The sequence below is a fragment of the Poecile atricapillus genome, chromosome 2, assembly GCF_030490865.1.
Source record: "Poecile atricapillus isolate bPoeAtr1 chromosome 2, bPoeAtr1.hap1, whole genome shotgun sequence".
In the NCBI taxonomy this organism is placed as follows: domain Eukaryota; kingdom Metazoa; phylum Chordata; class Aves; order Passeriformes; family Paridae; genus Poecile; species Poecile atricapillus.
In genome coordinates this window covers 21,306,404-21,327,866 of record NC_081250.1, presented here as the reverse complement: position 1 = coordinate 21,327,866, position 21,463 = coordinate 21,306,404, and the positions used below count along the sequence as shown (strand labels likewise).

The following is a 21,463-nucleotide window of genomic DNA, read 5'->3' as shown; positions in this document are numbered from 1 at the left end:
AAACCATCCTAAAAAAATATTTGTAAAACAGCAGAAAAAATAAAAAGCAAGCAGGGCTTTCTGTTGTCTCAAGTTTAATGATGACTGACTCCATTTTACAGCAAGACCAAACCACAGGGAAGACCCATTTACATGCAAAAACTTTATTTTGCCACTTCTGCTACTGGCAGCTTCAGCCAAATTCCTAGGTGGCATAATGTGACTGAGATAAATACAAGAGGAAATAGGAACCAGCATTGCTGCTTTAGGCTGGATTGTAGAACATCAGTAAAACAATACAAAGATTCTGACAAGTAGCTGGCTAGGTATGGATGGCTTGATAAATTGACAGTCATCCCGGGTCTGGCCAGGAAAGGGTTAATTTTTGCCGTAGCCTGGAGGGGGCACAGTCAGGACCTGGGGGTTACTCTATAACAGCTCACATTATTGCCTGAGATGGGGGAAGGGAGTCTCTTCCAAAGTTCCTCCCAGTCGAGTAAGCCTGGCAGAGGAAGCTGTCAGGTATTGTCTGTTGTAAGGGAGCTTCCCTGTCAATCTTTCCTTTCTTTTACCCTCTGTCATCAGTATTGCTGCTATTACTGTTAATTTTCTTATCTCATTGCTATTTCCTGTAAATTTTTCTTATATCAACTCCTGATCTTTACATTTTGTACCTTCAATTCTTATTTCCAACCTGTTCCAGGGTGAGAGGGAGGGGAAAGCAGGGAAGCAAGCAAGCAGTGCATGGTTTGGAGAGTCCTAGTGGGAGAACTAAATTGGGGAGTACCATTCCTAAACTATGACAACAGTCTACTGAAATTGTACATCCTGAATATGGAAATTATCTGAGTGGACAAATACTTCTTGGAGTAGGAAGAAATTTTGGTTTACAGATTTCTTCAGATAGTATTTGACCGGACCACATCTGGCTCCTTGGGCACCAAGTCCACTTTAACCCAATCTAAATAACTACTTCAGCACTACAGTGCTCTGAGACAGGGGTGAAGTAAACACTGTGTGGTGTTTAGGTCTGAATAGCTCATAGGGCAGCATGTGATTGCACAGGAGCAGAGCAACAACTAGACTCTCAATGTGTGCCAGTTTGCTGTTCAAAATTAGGTAGGGTTAATCCAGACATCAAAGCATGTTTGAGATCCTCCTGAAATCAGTGGAAACAGACTATTTCATTAGGGATGGTAGATTTCATTAGGTTTTGGATAAAGCTGACAGCAGTGTATGCAACTACAAGTACACGTTGCCTTTCTATGCCTTCTTTTATGTGCTACTTCTAGATGTTTGCTGTATTTGTGTGCTGTATTTTCTTTCCTCTCAGGCTATGAAAACAGTAAGACAAACTTCTTCTGATATCTACAGAGCACCTGTCATGGATCTAGACAAGGACATACGGATCTTTCTGAGGGTGCTAAACAATTAGGAGTGGTGTAGCATCACTCAGCCATGCTTGTACTCCCTGTGCTCAGAATAATTTCTCCCTTCCTCATTCTGTCATTCAGCCTTTACAGTCAAGTGCAATTTGTGGTTTAATTTCAGTAGCTTAGCTGGAGCTTGACAAATGGTGAAACATAAACAAGAAACTGTAATCTTATAGAAGAGCAGGGTATCGTTCATAATCCTTAGATTATCAGCAATGACCAAAACAGCAGAAATAAGGTCTATCCTTTATCAAGCAGAATGCTGCTGCAAAACTGGCTTATTTCTCTTCTCTTTTAGCCTGAGTTCAGCCAAAGCTAATGAAATATTTGCTGGCTAAAATCTTGAAACCATCCTGTTGCACTCACACCCTTTTCCCATGAATAATTCTTTGTCTTGGGTTTTAAAAGCAAGGGGATGGTTGTGCTAAGTACTTGAGATTTATTTCTTGAGCAGGGAATTATATGTAGGCATCAGTCTCAGTCCTGCCTATGTGCATTACCAGTAGGATATAATGCCCTGGGCTGCCACCCTTTATACTCTGCACAAAGACTTGCAAGGCTACTAATGCAATTGCTGGTGAACAGCTTGACACTGCAAGTCCTGAACACCCACAGAGTTGAGGCAGAAGCTGGAGGGGAAGACAGAAACAAAACATTCCTTCAGTTTTGTCTGCCTTGTTTCACCATTTTTACAGAGGACTATCGCTTCTTCACCCCATGCTGTCCACAACAGTTTTACATATGATTTTGATTTAAAACAAGTTTGTATTTTCAGCTTGGTTTTTGTTCTTCTCAGTGTAGTAGGTTTAGTACTGCAGGATTAGAGCCAGGGAATGTTTCTATTTAAGGTGGCCAATATTAAGTAGAATTTTTACACAAGTGTTGCATGTTGACTCTGTACTTCAGATGTGTGTTGGCTTTCCTTTCTGTTCAGGACAAGACTTTATGCTGAACACTGAAAACAATGCTTGCTTCTCTGTCAGGTAGGTGAAAAGCACATCTCACAGAATTGAAAGGAGCCATCTGACTTTGACACTGCTGAACATCTCACACCTTTTGTATCCAAAGGGTGCCAAAGAATGGCACCTGCCTCAGGCACAGAGATGAGGGTGAAGTCAAGCCAAGAGTTACGGACAGAGCCTCTGTTTGCTATTGCAAATAAAATCCACACTGGTCTTAGCACAGATGCTGTCAGAAAAATGTGCCATAGTTAAGCTTGCTGTAAGTAGATAATTATTAGGGGTTTTGCCACTGTATTTTGTGTAGTTTGGATTTTGCTTCTGATTTTGGTGTTAGTGAGCCTTCAAAATAGTCTTTGCTTCCTCTGGAAGGGAGCACAAAACAGAGGGAAGCACATGCAGTAATCTGCTGGTTCACTGGCACTTCCATGTGTATAGGTGGGAGTTAGGTTTGTCTGGTGCAAACTTCCTGCATTTGTGGGGTCAGAATTCAGTGTATGCCAGTGGGATGCTCACAAAGTTATTTTTTTTTTCCTCCCTGGTTCTTTAAAAGACACACTTTAAAAAATAAAAATAACTTCTCCATAATTTATTCTGCTACTTTAAGAAACAGCAGCTAAATTAATTATTATTCTAGTGCTACTGCTTTTGCTGCCTATGATGACCTGTCTTTTAGTCTTCAGAAATTTTCTTTAGAGGCTGAGAATCTGAAAAAGAAGAATTCTTTTGTACTCCTACATGTCTCCATCCAACCATTACAGCATAATGTTCTTACATATTCTCAAAAATGCTCAAAATAGAATGTAAAAGCTCCCTTGAGCCTGAAGTCACATTTATGTTTACATTACAAATGTTTATACAAATATATGTAGCGAGGAATATAAGCTTGTTTAAAGTACTATCACCATGTAATAACTAAAGGAAGTTATAGGCCCTAGTCTGAAACCAATGTTACTCACTGTAGGATACTGGTCAAATAGTTTAGACTAAAGGCATGCACAGTGCAAATCCTATCAAATGTTTGAGAAAAACAACCTTATGTTACTAAACTCCCAAACTGGCTCAAGAATCATAAATTAAAATAGAGAGAATTGCTGCTTATTCTAACTTTGTACTTTTTGTAATAAGAAGTACTTTCATGTTGCACATGAAATTCACCAAGTAAGTATTATTTACCACAATAATTCTTGTAGCAAAAAAATGAAAATTTTCTCCTGAATGAAATGACAGCAAGGAAATTCAACCAGTTGTATAATATATGGTTGAAATTCTAAGACTATCAAAATTAATGGAAATACTATTATAGATGTCAATGGATTCTGGTTTAAGCTCCATACTAATTTTCTGTTTGATGCATTTTCATTCTAATGTTTTATTATAAAAGATCCAGATTTTCTTACATTTACCTAATGTTTCACAGACCTCTTTTGTCATGAGCCTGTCTTCAAGATCCATGAGTCCAAGACCTATATTCCATAATGATGATAAAGTCCTCAGAGGTACAAATAGGACTACATGACTCTGTAGGTTACTGATGTATATGGGATTATTCATGCCATTAAAACTAAAACTAAATACCAGCTTGTATAATTGGAATTCAGCACTATATGAATTAAATGAAGGACATATGCTCTATTCTTTAAAAAATATAATCTTCTTTATATAAAATTTTAAGTGCTAGCTGATTATTAGATATATACTTTTGAAAATTGATTTGAAAAATATTGGAATCTTTCTTCCACCCTTTCATTGTCTGAAGGAAAACCATAAACCTTGAAATAAATCCTTGGAAGCTTTTAAAACACAACTAGTGATCTTTTTCAGAAGGAGCAAAAATATTAAGCTTTGCCCAACTTCAAGGAAATATTTCTTCTTGCAAGTGGAACATCAAAGAACTGATGCATATATAACACATCAAGCTGTAGAGCTGGCAAGCATCCACTGCCATGTCCAGATATGAAACGACATAAAAGTGTTATCATTTTTCAACATTTTACAGTTGCCATTACAGGCATTTTGCTGTAAATCATCTGCTGCAAATAACAAGCATTATACTGGCTGGAGAAAGAGAATGAAATGCTTATCTGATCATTTGGTAGATCATCTGACACTTGTTGAGAACAGCAGGCTATCACCTGGGGTAAAGCACTCCAGCCCAGATGAAGGCCCCACTATCAACAGAATTCTGCACATGTGTTTCTGGTATGGAACACATGCTGCAAGAAAATAAAAAGAGCCCGAGCATATCTGTCAGCTTGGTGCCTTTGAACCTTTCTGGATGAATACTGCATTAAGCACCAATCCTCTTTAGTGAAATCATGGTTTTACTGATGATGGAGGTTGGAGTCACTGTGCACATAGAACCAAGATTTTACCTTGTGTTTTCCCAGAGCAAGTATCAATCAACCATTCAATCTGTGCATGTACAAAGCAAAACTTTATAGCCTTTATCCTCTAAAATATACTCTTAGTAAGCTATAAAGTGTATTATTCTGTTGGTTTTCTAAGTAAGAAAGTATTCTGTCCCTTCTACTACACCTCAACAGACTGATATGATGTATTTCCACCACAATTCAATTGGTAAAGTTTGAATTGAGCTTACCTTTTAAAAGAAGGAATGTAACTGATGAATCTTTATAAAGATGAGAACATTAAGCCTTAAAATTTCAGATTACTCTTATACTAGAATAATTTTTTTCCCTCATATTTTACTTATTTCTATCAGTAATGACAAAATAGAGTGAATTTTAACCACAGTATTAGACACCATAAGAAGAAAATTGCTTTAAAGTGCTCCCCAAGCCAAATCCTTCAGCACCAACAAACAGTTAAATCAAACTTATGCCTCCAAAATTAGTTTTTCATATAATACTCCAGGACCATACAAATCTTAGTCTGAAAACAAGGCAAGTACTTTAGCATCTATCTATAACTTCCATAAGGATTACCAAGTAAATTTGTATTTTGCACTTGATGTGCTGTGAGGTGAAAATCTGACAAAGGCATACAGACCTTCCTGAAAATCAGGGTATCAAAGAAGCTTAATTCAGATAAGAGAGAAGTTGCTGTAGACAATACACAAGCTTGTGTGAGAGAACTGCTGACTGGGAGAAGAGTGAGATCTCTAAACCTAACAGAAACATGATTCCGGATTGTGCATAAAAATTTCCTCCAGATTTTTTACCCCAAACAAAGTAACTAGATACTTGCTTTCACAGTTCTGTTTTCTATTGGGTGAAAAATCCATCCTTCTTGCAATAAAGCAGTCTGCACATTAGTTCAGCAAAAACTTACTTTAAAATGTAATTAGAATCATGTATCATCAACTTCCACAGAAAGCAATGAAGTTATTCCCTTTAGGTATTATTTCAGGAATTTGCACCAGAAACACAGGAAAGCCCAATCTCGATATTTTCATCTATAAGAATGTTCACAGCTGTGATCAGAGTGACCAAATACATATGCTTCACACAAAGACATAATTTTCAGTTACTTACTGCTATGCTTCCCTTGGGGAGCTTTGCTGGTTGCACTTTATATGGCATGCTCTTAACTTCAAAGGAAACATTGGAAGAAAGACTATAGAGATCATTCTTTCTCTGAAATAACAGAAAAAAATTATTAAAATCCATGTTTATATTTAAAAGCATTATGAAAGATAAGCAGACAAAAAAACTCCACTGATTTCATAAATCAAAGATGGTTTCTTTTGGTGAAGAGTGCAGGAATACTGAGACCTGTATGTGCCCATGAGATAAATACAGCATAAAGCTGCAATACAAAGGCCACACATTCAAAATGGGGAAGAAGGGTTAGATATGGAGAAAGATACATACAGTTGTTTCTCATATTTCTCTCTGAAATAGGTGAGTTAAAAGCATGGGTGAAGTGTATGGGGTGTCTGTGTTTTAAACCCTCACCTTTGCTGACCAGGCTCAACAACCAACATAGGTATATTGAGAACATTTACAGGCCTATGTTGAGACCAGGTTGGTAGAGCTTCCTGGTAACATCAAAGAAATGTCTGCGCCTTCTCACCAAACAATAGGAATAACCATCTCTGAACTTCATATACACAGAATCACAGAATAGTTTGGGTTGGAAGGACCCTCTGTAGATCCGCTAGTCCGATTCCTCTGCCAAGGCAGAGTCAAGCTAGGCTTAGAATGTGACTGATTTCCCATTACAGTAGAGCTCAAAAATCCTGCTCACCTTGCTTGTTTACTAAGTTGTGTCAATGTGAGAGGAATGTACAGCAGACATTGTTTAACTGGCCACCTAGTAAAACATTTATATAGCTGTCATTAAGCATTTCAATAAACCCAGAGATGTGCAGACAAAATGTGCAATTGATTTGCTGGGTGACACTACATGCAACTTATCTTGTATATCGCTTCCCATGTAAATCAGGGATAGTGATACGGATCTCGTTTGTAAGTGCTTCAATATTCTCTGAGAAGCATTAGATTTTTAAGTGCTAATATGGTCAATGAAATCTAGAGGGTTAGGAGTTATGACTTTTATATCCTTTTTCTATATTATTATTATTATTATTATTATTATTATTATTATTATTATTATATTTTTGCTCCCTGTCTTAATCCTTTATGAAATATGATGATCAGATCTCAATGCTGTATTTGGCTGATGATTTACAGAGACACAGCCTTGTAAGTAAAGCAGTCTTTCCTTTTGCCACGAGCTTCTTTCAGTCCAGCGTATCTGGAACATCACTGTCACTTCCTAAACCCCCTTCTGCAAAACCTTCTCTTTCCTTCTATTTCTCACACATTTAGGAGCTCTCCACTGACAAGATTTGGTTCCTGTGTGATTGCTCAACATCTTTTCCTCAGTTTTCCTGTGTAGTTTCCTGTTGCATCAAAGGCATAAACCCTCTCAAAGAACTGTTTTTCCTCTTTCAGCCTTTTCGTTGAGCAAAGACTGAGATAAGAAGACCCCTTGATAATTTGGGCTGCTATTTCTTTCCTTCACTGATAGAGAAAGGTTTTGTGAAAATAACCTGAAATAAGCATCATACAAGCCTGGGAGCCAACTTGGATGCATCTGAATGACTGTGGCCCAAATCAAAATTTTCACAGAACTACTGTGGCTGGAGAGCACATTTGGAGTTTGTTTGCTCCAAGCACAGGCACAGTAGAATCACAGGCACAGTAGAATCAAATAGAACAGTTTGCTCAGAACCATGTCCAGTTAGGGTTTGAATATCTCCAAGAACGAAAACTCCACAATCTCAAGAAGCAACCTATTCCAGTTTTTTTAATACCTTCCAAGTAAAAAGGGGGGTATGTTTAAATGGAATTTCCTGTATTTCAATTTGTGCTTCTTCCCTGTTCTTTGATATTGAGAAGACCCTGCTGTGTGTTCTTTACTCCCTCCAATCAGATGTTCACACATGCTGATGAGATCCCTCCTGAGCTTTCTCTTCTCCAGACTGAACATTCCCATCTCTCTCAGCCTCTCCAAATGCTCCAAGCCCTTTATCATCATTGTGGCTTTTAGCTGCACTTGCTCCAGTATGTCCACAACTTGCTTGTCTCAGGGAGCCCAGGACTGAACTCCAAATCTGTTTCATTGGTGCTGAGTACAGAGGAAGAATCAATTCCCCCGGCCTGCTGGCAACGCTCTTCCTAAGGCAGCCCAAGAGGTTGTTGACTTTTTTTTCTGCAAGGGCACACAGTGGGCTCATGTTCAACTTTGCATCCAACAGGACTCCAAGATTCTTTGCTAGGACACTGCCTTCTGGTTGGCTGGTTGGAATAATACTATGTACTGGGGCATAGGGTTATTCCTCTTGTGGTACATCACTTTGACTTTTCCTTTGTCACACTTTATGAAATTCCCGCCAACTCACTTCTCCAGCCTGTTGAGGTTCCTCTGAAGGTACAAACAACTGGTGTATCAACCACTCCTTCCACTTCACAACCATCTGCAAATTATCAGGCTATCAGGCTGGTAAGCATCATAGCCCCTTTGTAAATCCACACTTACAGTTTCCAGTCATCTTCCTGTCCTTGAGATGTTTGCAAATGGCTTCCACATTTTTTTCTCTATCACCTTCTCTTCTCAAGGATTGAAATAAGGTTGACTGACCTATAGTCCTCTGAATCCTCCTAGAAGACAGGTGTTACCATTTCTTGCAGCTTTCAGGAACTCTTCCTAATCACCATGAACTTTCAAAGATAATTGAGAAAGGCCTCACATTCTCATTGCCCCTCTCTCAGGACTTGTGTGTGTATTCTGTCAGGTTTCTTGGACTTTTGTGTGTCCATTTTGTTTAAATGTTCCCCTATCCTGATATCTCTCTGCTGAAGATAAATGTTGATAGCTGCAGGTTTCCTCTCTGGTTGCAGAGACCTTGGATTACAGTATGCAGATTTTCCCAGTAAAGACAAAGGTGATGGAGGCATTGGGTAAACTCAGCTTTTTCTATGTCCCATTCAGCAGAAGACCCATATTTTCCTTAGTCTTATTTTGGCTGCTGATATACTTACAGAAGCCTTAATGCCCTTTAAAGTCCCTTGATAGGCTCAGGTGCTGGTGGGCTTCTGCTTTCCCAACTCTCTACATTCCTTATCCAACCCATGCACTAGGTCAACCGACTCTGCTTCCACCTCTTTTATGTTTCATAGAATCATAAAAATTGGAAAAGACCTCCAAGACGACTGAGTCCAACCTTTAACCTATCACCATCTTCGTTAAGTTTGAGTTGTACCAAGATGGAAAAACTCCATTTGTCAGGATGGACTGTTCTCGAGTGTTAAGGATGATGATCCTGGAGAATCAGTAGTTCTTCTGGGCTGATTCTTCTCTTTTTTCCAGGACCATCTCCCATGGAGTTCTTCCAAACAGATCCCTGTAAAGGGTATTCTCCTGAGCTCCAGGGTTGTAGTTCTGGTATTTGCTTGTCCATTCAGTCTCCTTTTAAAAAACTAATTTTCTCTGCAAATATGTGAGGGTGACAAAAAGACAGCACATTTATTGCCTTCTGGAACTCATTTGGCTATGCCATAATTTTTTTCTTTTAAAATATTGAGAGCAGCTGAATGGGTATTATCAGAAAATTCAACTTCTCCTTGGGGCTTATATTAGGAAAAAGCAATACTAAAAAATCTGTTTCAAACAACTACATAGGGATAGTCAAATCAGCTACTTAACACAGATAGCATCAAATGAAAGGGAACTATCAATATCTATCTATTTCTATCAATAGTGTTTGAAATGAAAAATTAGACTTGGTAAATAAGTTTTATGTACTTTCATGGTGCTGATCATCTATGAGGTGATATTCAGAAAAATAACTTTTCCTTATCACATTAATTATTTTCCATTTCCAGACTCAAGACATTCTTTGTATTTTATTCTTCAGCACTAGATTCCTCCTCACACAAAATCTAGGCATGTTTCTGTGGCTGTGCATTCAGAAAAAAAAGCCTGAAAAAAGCCTTATATTTTCAATCCTAAGCAATTAACATTAAGCAGTATTCTGGATATGATTATATGATTTATAAGCATTATCTGTAATGGAGAGAACAGAATATGTTATATTATTGAAGTAGACATTAGACATTCAGCTGGATTGGCTAAGGTACAGTAAAGGCATTAACTCTCTTGAAACCACCTATAAAGGATACCCAGCACTAATGGAAAAATAAAACCTTTCACCTACTATACATGGCTTTTTTCATTTTCAGCTTATATCAGCAACAAGAACATCAGAGGACGGTACTTCCTGTGGATTAATGCTTGGCTTGGGTTAATAAACTTGGTTGTGACCACAGCTATCAACTCGCCTCAACCCTTGATTAGGCTCCTGGAAATGCTGGAATACAGGAATAGAGACTATAAAAGACCAGAGAGTATTTTCCTGCATTTATGAATTATGTGTTTGTGTCAAACACATTGAAAACAATTACTGTGGTCAACACTGGTCACAGCAGGACTCTTACTTGTACTAACACCTTTGAGATACAAGCAGTTGTCTTTCCTACCTTTTTTATAATTCTCAAGCCAACTGTAAGAAACAACATTTCTTTACTATATCATTTTTTAAAATAGTGTATGCTTAAATATTCTGTATTTACTGGAAGCTGCAGGACTTGTGGTTTGAAATTCAAGCTGAGGACTTAGCCATGGCTCAGAGGAAGGAGAAGAAAGAATCTGGTATTTGTGCCAGTGCTTAATGACCAAGAGCGGAGAGCCCAGCCCTAACTACACTGGCCTTTTGTGGTTCCCCTTGTGTTAGAACAAGCAGAACTTGATCTTGTGCTCATTGCTGAGACAGTAGTTTGGAATATTCTGGGAAGCAGGCAAAACATGGCCATCCCCTGTGTTTCCTGGGTGGCAGATCCTGATGATGTATTTATTAAAGCTTCTCTCTCTACATGCTTTTGTTTTCTGAATAGATTTTTGAATTAAAGCCTTTGTTTTCTTTAAAAGTTGCAAGACAAAAAAGCAGTCAGAAATGAAGGAAAATGTTCCAAATAAATAATTCAGTGCAGTGTTTTCCTATGTACAATTGAGACCAAAATAATGTGAGAAGTGAGAGAAGATCTTTGACAATTTGAAAGACAGTTCTCCAGGCTCCAGTGGAATGCCGATGCTTTCTGCAGGAAACTCAAGCACAAGCTGACCCCCACAAAGCATCTCTAAGCCATGTGGGCATTCAGAGACCACACTGAAATTCAGGGACAAATCTGGATCCCAGGGAGGTAGATTGAGGGTAGGAGGAACAAAACCTTTAGCAGCTTAAAGACTGTCAGTTCATTGCTGTTCTGCAGGTTTGAAGAGTTCAGCTACGGTAGAGAGTCCCCAGAGTGACTCTGCTCCATTGCCTCTATGGGGAATTGTTCAGGCTCTTGCAAATCCTTTTTATTTTCTGCTGAGATGTATCTCAGTCTCCCTAGCTGAAATGCATATACTTCCCCTATGGCAAGCTGCATGCTGTGATGGTATTTTCACCCCAAGAACTTATGACTTTTGCACACAGAGTTCAGTGCTATTACAACAATATTGGCACTGCTTGATTAAAATTTGTTTCCCTTCATGTCTGCTGGAGTCTGGCACGCTTTAAAGACAGGAGAGTAAGCAATACTTTTTAAATACATGCTTTGGGAATTCATTAGCTTGCTTTCTTTGACCATACCTCCCAAAACCTGAACTGCTTCCAACAGAGTAGCTTATGTAAATGCTGTGATTAGAGCTCATACAACTACTTCTTCTTAGTAATTCGTTTAAAAATGTACATGTGACTGTACATATGGTCAAAAAGTATTTGTGCTATTTGTAGGAAGAGGATATGTCCACCCAAATATAGCTGTGACCAAAGACAATACTCTGAAAATTAACACATCCTTCTCTTTATCATTATATTCTTGCACTTCACATACTGTATTTTTTACATTCATTTTACAGCCCATTTGAAGTTATAATAGAGGCAGCTATTTTATTGTGATTCCAGAAGATGTCAATAAACAGATTATAATGGTTATCAATCTAAGATGTTTGTTTCTTCATATACCTAACATTACCTATACTGTAGCACATCTAGGAAGAGTCTCATGTTCTGCTCTTGCTAACACTGAAAATATTTTAAATAAAAATGAAAGAAAACAAAATTAGCCCACACCCCAAAGACCTCCAGTTAGTTCAGCCCCATGCAAATGTCTTTCTTTCCAGCCTTCATTCCACATAAACAATGAAATCCAGTATAATATTGTATTTTTGGCCACAACCAAAGTTTTGGGTTTTATTTATTTTGTTTTTTTCAAATAACAACAGTTTTTTTCATGCAACTGAAAATTTTGCTGATGATTTCCTCCTTTTGTTATTATACGTGCCTTGAAGGTCAGTGCATCAAATTCTTAGCTTTTAATTCTCAGTTTGAATTAAAATAATCTACTTAAACTTTCATCTATGGTTTATATATGGCAATGAATGAGGGCACAAGATCTCTCTCTCTCTCTCACTAATGTTTCTGTTTCCCCACTTCCATCCACACACAGGGAATTTAGGTTGGCTGCAGAATTATTTGAAAATACTAAGCAATTTTCACTTGACTGAGATGTTTTCCACTGGACATAGAAAGAGGTTCTGTGCTGGAGGATGCTGAGGACAGAAATTATTATTCCTTGGGGTCATATTCCACTTACTGCCATAGTAAAGATGAGAGGAGGAAAAGTGAACAAATAAAGGACCTTATACAAGAGGACCTCTCACCTGTTTCACATCACCTCCACCAGTTCACCTCTGTTCTGATCCCCAAGCCTCTGCCAACACATGCGTGGTCCCACTGCACAGGCTATCTGCATTCTTCCTCTAATGGCCTTTGTGTAGCTGAACCGAATCCTTACCACAAAAGCATTACCTGGCTTAGAGAACTTCTACCACACTAAAGAGGCTCAGAGTTCACCAGTGACAAAATACAGAAATTCTTAACAAAACTTTTCATTAGAACATGCACTCTAACAGTGGTGACAGCTCCAGATTCCAGGCAATGGAGGCAAAGGTGGATGCCAGGACTGGAAGAACTTGTAGTTGATGGTCCAAACCAACAAGGTATTACATCATGGTCTTTGTCATTTTCTATATCCTTCCAGACCTCTCAATTTCTTTTTATATTCTTGGTGCAGCTTCAGCAGAAGACAACACCATCATTTTAAAAAGCAGGGATCTGAGGCCTCTTAAGCTGAGTTTGAATTGAATTTGTGTCTTCCAGTCCTGAATTCTCTAGTCATTGGACTGCCAGCTCTTGCTTCTGGCAATTAATATGGAATAAACCAAGTCCTCTTAAAGTCTTTTAACTAATTCTATAGGTACCCTACAAACTATTATCGGATTCTGTGTCCAGAGAGGGTGAACATATTCCCACTAACTCCAGATTTGGGTTCCTATCCTCCTGATAACAGCCCTCATGCACCAACCTGACAGTTAATGCAAGTCACTTTGTCTGAGGTATCTCATTTTCTCCATGTGCTGAACAGGGAGCCTAGGTATTTAAGTTCAGGTTTTGGATACCAGTCTGGGGTCAGGCAGCTAAAATATGAGTGTTGCAGCACACATCATTGTTAATATGCCAAGCACATATTTCCATTTTTAGGCATCTAAAAAGAAACAGTATCAGTGCACATTCAGAAACACTGAGGTAATATTTAACAGAGAAGCCAAAATATGACTTTGGGTACCAAGAGAGCACCCACATGCAGTGGTGCTTCTCTTGCTTTTCAACTTTTTCTGATTAAAACTAGATTTTTCTCCCTTCTAACTATTAAAGTTCATACAATCAGGAGTGCCAAATTCACATATCTGGAACTGTCAAAAAGTCAAGAGAAACAATACAATTATATTCAATAACATTACAATAAAATACAATAAACTTCAGACTTCTTGGGAACCTCATACATCCTCTGTGGTTTTTGTACATTACTGCATCCCCTAGTTCTCCCAGAAGGAGATTGGTATCATTATGAGAAATTTTCCATACAGGATGAAATAGTAGCTAAGAAAGTACTGAGTTCCATATCCCACAGTCCATATCCCACAGTGTTTTAAGTTCCAAGGAGCTTGGAGCCTGAAGGTTGTCACAAACCAGACAGATTATACAGATTCATCACTTAGAAATGCATTTTCAAAACAGATGTTTTACTAGACAACTCCTGAGTCTTATATTTAAAAGTATCCATCCATTCAAAGAATACTAGATCAGATCCCCTTGGGTCTCCCTCAGATGACTCAGAAATATGATTAGACAAAAGGGGACATAATAGAACCCCATCAGAACACAACATAACATAACCATGTAAGGTTGTTTCTGTTTTGAATGAATCAGGCTGTTATTTGCCTGATCAGCAAGTCTGAATCCAAAAGTCAGCTTTACTAGAGGGTTCATACAGCCAGACTTTGAAGTTAATCCAAAAAAGTATGTGATTCTTCTTGGCCTTTGCACAATGTCTGTCTCTATCTTTGTAGGCTGGTTGGGAAATTTGGGCTGCTTTATTTATTCAAACGTGTCAAATCACTGCACGTCATTTAACTGTTATTTGTTATGGGAGTTTGGGTTTTAAGGTGACAGGTTACAACTGTCAAGAGACAAAAGGGTCAGCTGTTGTCAGTTAAACAAAGTGGAAGAGGAAGGAGTCACTCAATACATGACAGGTCTTTTGTGGCAACAAAATACACATGTTGGCCCATATAACTTAGATGAAAAACATTCATTATTTCATCCTTGCATAAATCAATCACTTCCAATAAAATCCTTCTCAGGTTTGCATTAGCATATCTATAAGAAGAAAATATATAATGACACTGTGTTCTCGGCTTTAATGAGCACAAAAAATTTCTTCTGCAAATCATCATGTCTTCATTTAGATTATAACACAGTTGAGGAATGTTGTATGTCACCATTATTCTGATTTCTTTGGCATATGAAAACTTTTATACTGACTGAATGTGCAAAAGAGGTTGCAATGCTTCTCTAGAGACTTTTACCCTTAGTTTCCTTACAAAAGCATGACAGTGGGGTTCAGTCTGGCCTTTGAACAGTCCTTCCTGGTTCACAATCATGTCATCCTCATTATTTTGACTGCATTTTAATCCTCAATTTGAATCTGCAGATTTCAGCCTAGTTAACAACAGTTGCAGATTTACTAAGAGCAGATTATGCCCTTTTTAGGAAACTATGTTCTACACTCTTTTATGGGATGGCTGTATAACTGTTAATTTTAAAAGGGGCTGTGAAAAAGGGAACTGTTTTGAGATGAGTGGAAGGAAGACAACCAGACCCTAGGACACTATTTACTGTCTCCAAGTTTGCATGTGAAAAATAGGGATCATATTATTCTGGCAGCTAATTAGATATAAATGGGGGGATGCAACAGTTCTCTGGAAGCTACCTTTTTCTACTTAGGAAAAAATGCTGTTGCTTTGAGTAAAGTTTTTCTGATTCTTAACAAGGCTTGCAAGTTACTATTCAAAGGACACAGAAATGTTTACAGGAAAAAGGTGAAATCACAGCTCATAAAAAGCCCTGTTTGATAGCAAGGATATGTAAAGCCAGTGGAGTAAGCAGAAGATGTTCTGGTAGGAGTGTTTCCCATGAGGTCTTTCCACCCAGTGAATCTACAGGATGGCTCATCCATGTCCCTGCCCACAAGCAGGAACTAAAGGGACTGCAGCACTGGCATTGCTCAGTGTGTTTGCACACACCCGTGTCCCAAGGCCCAGCTCTGACCCTTGTCCCCATCCAGATCAGACAGAGATGTTTCAAATCAGCTGGATAATGCATCCTCTGAAGATACCTTTCTGTCTTGTCACTGTCTAGAGAGCTAGCAACCAGCTTTGGCATCTAACTTTCAGATGACTAATATAACATAAAATGAGTTCCACTGTTCTTGCATTAAATATGCCACTGAATTTCATGTAGTTATACTTGTTCTGAACCTAAGTCAGGCTGACTAAGGTTACACCACAGAAAAAGATTCTGTTTTTACTAAGAGTCACACAAAAAAGGAGATTTTGTGTCTTCTGTAGCTAGTTTATTTCAATTGTTACACATTTTCTGTCACAGTCAAAAACTCAGGGAAACTGTTTCTCATTAATTTTGTTTAACTTTAATCTCTTACAGATAGTTCGTGATATATACTAATCTAGACCTAGGAAAATCCTAATGAGGCCAATTTCCACTGAAATAGCTGTAAATAGCCTAGAAACTTCATCTAAAGATCTGTGCACAGGATTTTTTCACAAGACTTTCTTTTTGCCACTTACAGAGTTAATTATATTTCACTAGCAGAATTATGAGGAGGAAGACTTGACTGGATCTGGAATACATCAGGCTCAGTTCCCAGTAAAAAGGTAGCTAAAGGAGCTTTATCTTTTTCTTGGTGAAGAAAATGATGACGATCCTCTGTGTTATTGCTTGCCCACTGCAGTGTTCAAAATTGTCACACATTGTTCCAGTCAAGGATAAGATCTCTGCCTCTCTGCCTGTCTCTGTGTGTTATGAACAGAGAACCAGTGCAGTGAAGTTCTTACCTGAACTTAACAGGGACTAGCCTGTGTGAGCTTGTTCAGCAGTCTCTTAATGGAATTGGAAAAAACTGGAATCAAATTCCCATTCTATTTCCCAACAGGTATGTTTTTTTCTATAGCTGTAGAGATGTTTACATACTGGCATTTTCTGTCCTTTGCAAAAGCTTGCACCAGATGATGTCCATCCTAATCCCCAGATTTGAAAAGACAAAGAGACATCCAAGCTGTCATGCTTTTGGGCTTAAATTTGAACCAGACCTTGTCTTTTTTTTTGCACTAGCAGATGACTCACTCAGCAAACCTAAATGAGGTACATCCAGTCTAGAGTATCTAGACATATGTAAGATTTGTTAAATATGCTTCCTCTTCACAGCATTTTGTGCTAATGGAACTGAAGGACATGAAAGTTTCTTGGGATTGATTGTTCATAGAAAGAAAATGCACTGACAAATCAGGAATTAGGTCACTTAGTATCTGAAAGGATGTCCTTTGTTACCGAGCGAGACAGAAATCTCTTTTCTTCATGCAAGGCCAGATAGTGAGGACAGAACATAAGTGCTCTTCAGTCATAGTGGTCCTATAACAGCTCTTGGAGAAGAAACACAATGTGACCTGGTGTCCTAGCAGATAGGTAGAAAACCCTTTCACCTAATTCTTTTGAGCAACCACTGACCTAGTCCTGTATGTCAAGGGAGACCAATAACCTCCCAAAAGTTTGCACCCATTATAGATTTGGAGCAAAGGTGGTTAGCTACTGAGCTGGAATTTAAATTTCTGGAAGTATTACCCTATCTGCTCTCATTTCTCCAGGAAAGCGAGTGAGGATGAATTTCTTTTGTCTACTTTCAAATTTGAGGGACGGGAGAAATTAACTTAAAAGGTGTGAGGAGCTTAATTTAAAGCTGTAAACTGAAGATCCTCAATTCTTCTCTTGCTAGGGTAAGAGGTACCCTGCATATAAAGAATTCTTCTCCCACATCTATAGGGAATGCAGGAAGGTTCTTGAATTCCAGATAGAAAGACTGGGAAATTCTAAATTCCTTGAGGAAGAAACTGATAATAAATCAGCTTGATCAAGATAGGAGATGCAGGTATTTCTTAATAAAAGCAAACTGAATTATAAATTTCTCAGTGTAATTTCCAGTATTATGGGTATGACTACTACACAGTAAATACAGACACACAGCCAGCTGTGAGGTAATAGCTCACAGTAAAATCCCTCTGCCTTACAAAATCATATAATAATTTGGGTTGGAAGGGAACTTTAAAAGTCATCTGCCTGCCATAAGCCTGGTCATCTTCAATTAGTCCAGGCTGCTCAGAGCCCTGTCCAATCTGACCTTGAATGTTTCCCGGGATGGGGCATCTGCAACCTCTCTGGGCAACCTGTTCCAACATTTCACCACCCTCATTGTGAAAAACTTCTTTCTTGCATCTAATCTAAATAGATCTTCTTTTAGCTGAAAACCATTACCCTTTGTCCTGTCACAACATGCTAAAAGATTGGTTCCCATCTTTCTCAGAAGACCCCTTAAAGTACTGGAGGGTGCTATAAGGTCTTCCTGTAGCCTTCTCTTCTTCAGGCTAAGCAACTCCAGCTGTCTCAGCCTTTCCTCACAGAAGTGTTTGATTCTTCCAGTCATCTTTGTGGCCCTCCTCTCTGCTTACTACAACAGGTCACTTTATGCAGTGTGAATATAATTCTGAGAGCAGAATTTGGAAATGCAAGAATTTACAAAGAGAATTTTTATTTTTTTTCCATTGTCTAAAGAACTGTCCGTTCTTTTAGTAGTAAGACAGATTGTCACTACATAAGTGTCACGTATCATATGAGCTTGATGCATACTACTCTTCCCTAGATTAATAGAGAACGAATTTTTAAACTGGACAGAGTGTGTACATGATACACTGTTAAGCTACAAGAAAAGCCTTCCATTGGGAAAAAGGTTATTAATGCAGAACATTTGGGCCAGTCCAGAAAAGCAGAAACAAAGCCAGGAAAGGTACTTAAAAATAATCTTGTAATCTTCAAGTAGGATTCAGGACATAAATTTGGGAAGGAGTGATAGCAAGAAAAAAAAAAAGTAAGCAGCATCCAAAACACCTGGACAGGAACCAGTGAGATGTTATCCTCAAAAAAAGTGTTAGCAGAAAGTATTTACATTTGCCCCATTTAATTAAATAATTTTTATTTTTAAATATCTGGTCAAATAAAATATATTTTCATATGTGTATAGAAAGAGATGTTTGTGTGCATTACCTCCAGGAATGTTTGTGCCCAGAGCCGGGACCTGATTTTTAGTGCAGCACTCTTTCCTCTTTCCAGCTGTCCCACAGCACACGAAATTAGGACACACTTCACATTTGTACAGTTCTGAGTAAAAAGTAAAGGCAAGTCATACTTATGCTTTGCAAACAAAATAATTTTCAAATGCCATATATAAGCAAAAACAAATCAACTTTTCATTAAAGAGCTAAGTACTTTTTTCCTGTTCTCTATGCATTGTTTATTTATATCCCTAAATTGTTCCCCTTTTCTAACTCTCCTGGTTTTCCCACTGATATTTACATCATAGCAGCCAGAACATTTGCTGAGATTCATTAGTTGCTTTATTTGAAACTTACTGTCCATGAAACATTTCTGATGAGCAGTGATTTTGGCTCATACACAAGGTTGAAGGCAAAAGCCAAGCACTGCAACTCAAAACTATCTACTCCTAAATCTGCCAGAAGAATGTCACACTAAAGGTTAAAAGCTGACTGGGAGCCACTGAAGGGAATGGGCAGAGTCTCATGGTGTAACCACAGAAATGATGTGGTTGTTTAGGGAAGAAAAAGGAAAAAAGATCTCCTAAAAAATGATTAAATGTTTATGGAAAAAAAAAAATTCTGTATATACAAATAGGTTTTATCTGAAGAGTTTTGTTTTACTCAGGGGAAGGTTGAGGTTTTAATTGTTTCCTATTTTTATAACAAAGCAGAGAATCCCTCCCATGACAGAAGGCCTTGTGACCTCAGAAGAAAAGCTAAGTTTTCACAAGTAAGTATATTCCCTAGTGAGAGTGAGAATGCACTACCAATACCCAATCTTCAGGAAATGAGATGGTGATGCATGTAGCAGATCTGAAAACACCCTTAAGGAAACCTGTATCTTTAGAGACAGCTTTCCCCACAAGTCTCTGTCTTATTGGAGGATAAGCAGCTGTATGCTTAATTGCTGCTTTCTATATCTGCCTGTAAATGAAATTGTAAACCCTGGAACTTGCAACTATAAACTTTTTCTTTAAAATGAATATTTTAAAGTATCTGTTTATTTGGCTTTAAACATCCTCCAAACAGATTTATTAATCTGCAGGAAGGAGAAGACTTGTTTTCATTAATCATAGTGGCCAAAACACACATTAGCAAAATAAATCATTAGTATGCAAAAAAGTCTATTTTTGGCTGACATTTTAGGACCTGAGCGCATACTTCTGTTTTTCTTAGTAATGCATTTAGCCTATAGTGATTTTCAGAACAATGTAACATTGGAACTAATGGAAAAGAAACCAAATGTTTAATCAACAGTATAAATAGAATAAGAGGTTTTCAGAACATTTTGTCTCTCTGTGAAAATGCTTTGATGAAAATGAAAATAACTTAAAATTTCCACAAAATATTTCACTTTTTAACAAAGAATTATCTTTGGCCAATCAGTTTTTCCAGAGTAACATTCATTTTCCATACATGCTTCAAATGTGTAAAATAAATTTTAAAAAAATATGCATCAGCAGGAACTAATGCTGAAGGCACTCAGAATTGGGAGACCTTCTAACTGAACTAATGACACTGCTTTTTCATGCTCACCCTGGAAAAGCCTTGCTACATAACCAGTGGTAAGCTCTGCATCCAATCCTATCCTAATTTGTACTGATCAAAAGCATATTTTACTAGAAGACTGCTCATCAAAGTGCCAATTTCATATTACTGAGTACCCCACTAAATATGTTTGATCCACCTACATCAATCTGCTGAAAATTCTCTGCTTAATATTTTAAATTGCAGACACACTGCATACTTCAGAACTTTGTTAACCACTTCCAGTTGCTGCAGTCATTTTTATGTTGGCAGCCTATAAGCCTAGTCACTCAGAAAGATGACTGAAAATTAAGATATCACTGAAGAATGGACTAAGTGTTCTGTGATATTGACTGGTATGTCTTTGAAAGTCCTTTCATTCAGACCCGGTGGAATCAGATTCTTCCTAGGGTACTGGATTGATGAATGAATGGCAAAGAAATCAACTGTGACTATTATTTAAAATGGGTTGATCTGTGATTTTGTTCTTAATAACGATAAAGTTTTCGTTACTTTCAGATTCTCTTCCTGTTATAAAAATTGCCAAATTAACTTTCAGAAGCAATAATTATTCTATTACTCCAGAAGACTTAGTTTGTGAGGCTCTTTGCTTCCAAATTCTAGTGAGGTCAAGGAATTCAAGCACGAGTTTGCAGTAAACAGCTTAACAATAGACTGGGCAGCATGAAAGAAACTCTGCCCAAGGTTCATAAAAATAGATTGAAAGCACTGACTATGTGAATCCCTTGACTGATCTCAAGGTCACTGAATTTGCATGTTGCCTTTAGCCAAGGGCAGCTGACCCCTACAGTGCTGAAGTATGCTAAGGATGGCACTTTGAATGCAGGAGTGGAAAAAAAAACCTTCTGAAAATACAGCCAAGTCCAAATACTCAGGTACCAGACTGTGAAATCAAAACTATTTTCCTAGGAGAGACAGCATTGCTATTGCTCCAGCATTGTCTGGATTGTTAAAAATACGATAAGTGTCCCATTTGCCTTGCCTGTAGCGAGTCTCACCTTTCCCTGCACAGTCCCTGTACATAGCTTTTAGATAGCTCACCAATATTTTTGCAGTGTTTTTCCTGTGAGGTTCTGCCACTGTGACATCTCTTCTCCTGATGTAATGAGAAATTGTGGAATTATATAAAAAAGCAGCAAGTTCAGGAGTGTCTTGTGGAACAGCAAACTGCAAAGAGAGAAATGAGAA

General features: G+C 38.1%; 1 protein-coding gene across 1 annotated transcript in view; it reads right to left on the bottom strand.

The window, feature by feature from the left end:
• Positions 1-21,463, bottom strand: part of ITGA8 (integrin subunit alpha 8) — a 113,551-nt gene that overhangs the window by 8,245 nt on the left and 83,843 nt on the right. The window contains exons 26-28 of the mRNA XM_058833336.1: positions 21,317-21,442; positions 18,678-18,791; positions 5,869-5,970 (exon numbers count right to left, since the gene is read on the bottom strand). Of these exons, the coding sequence (XP_058689319.1) occupies positions 5,869-5,970; positions 18,678-18,791; positions 21,317-21,442 (342 nt within the window). The remainder of the gene's footprint in view (positions 1-5,868; positions 5,971-18,677; positions 18,792-21,316; positions 21,443-21,463) is intronic.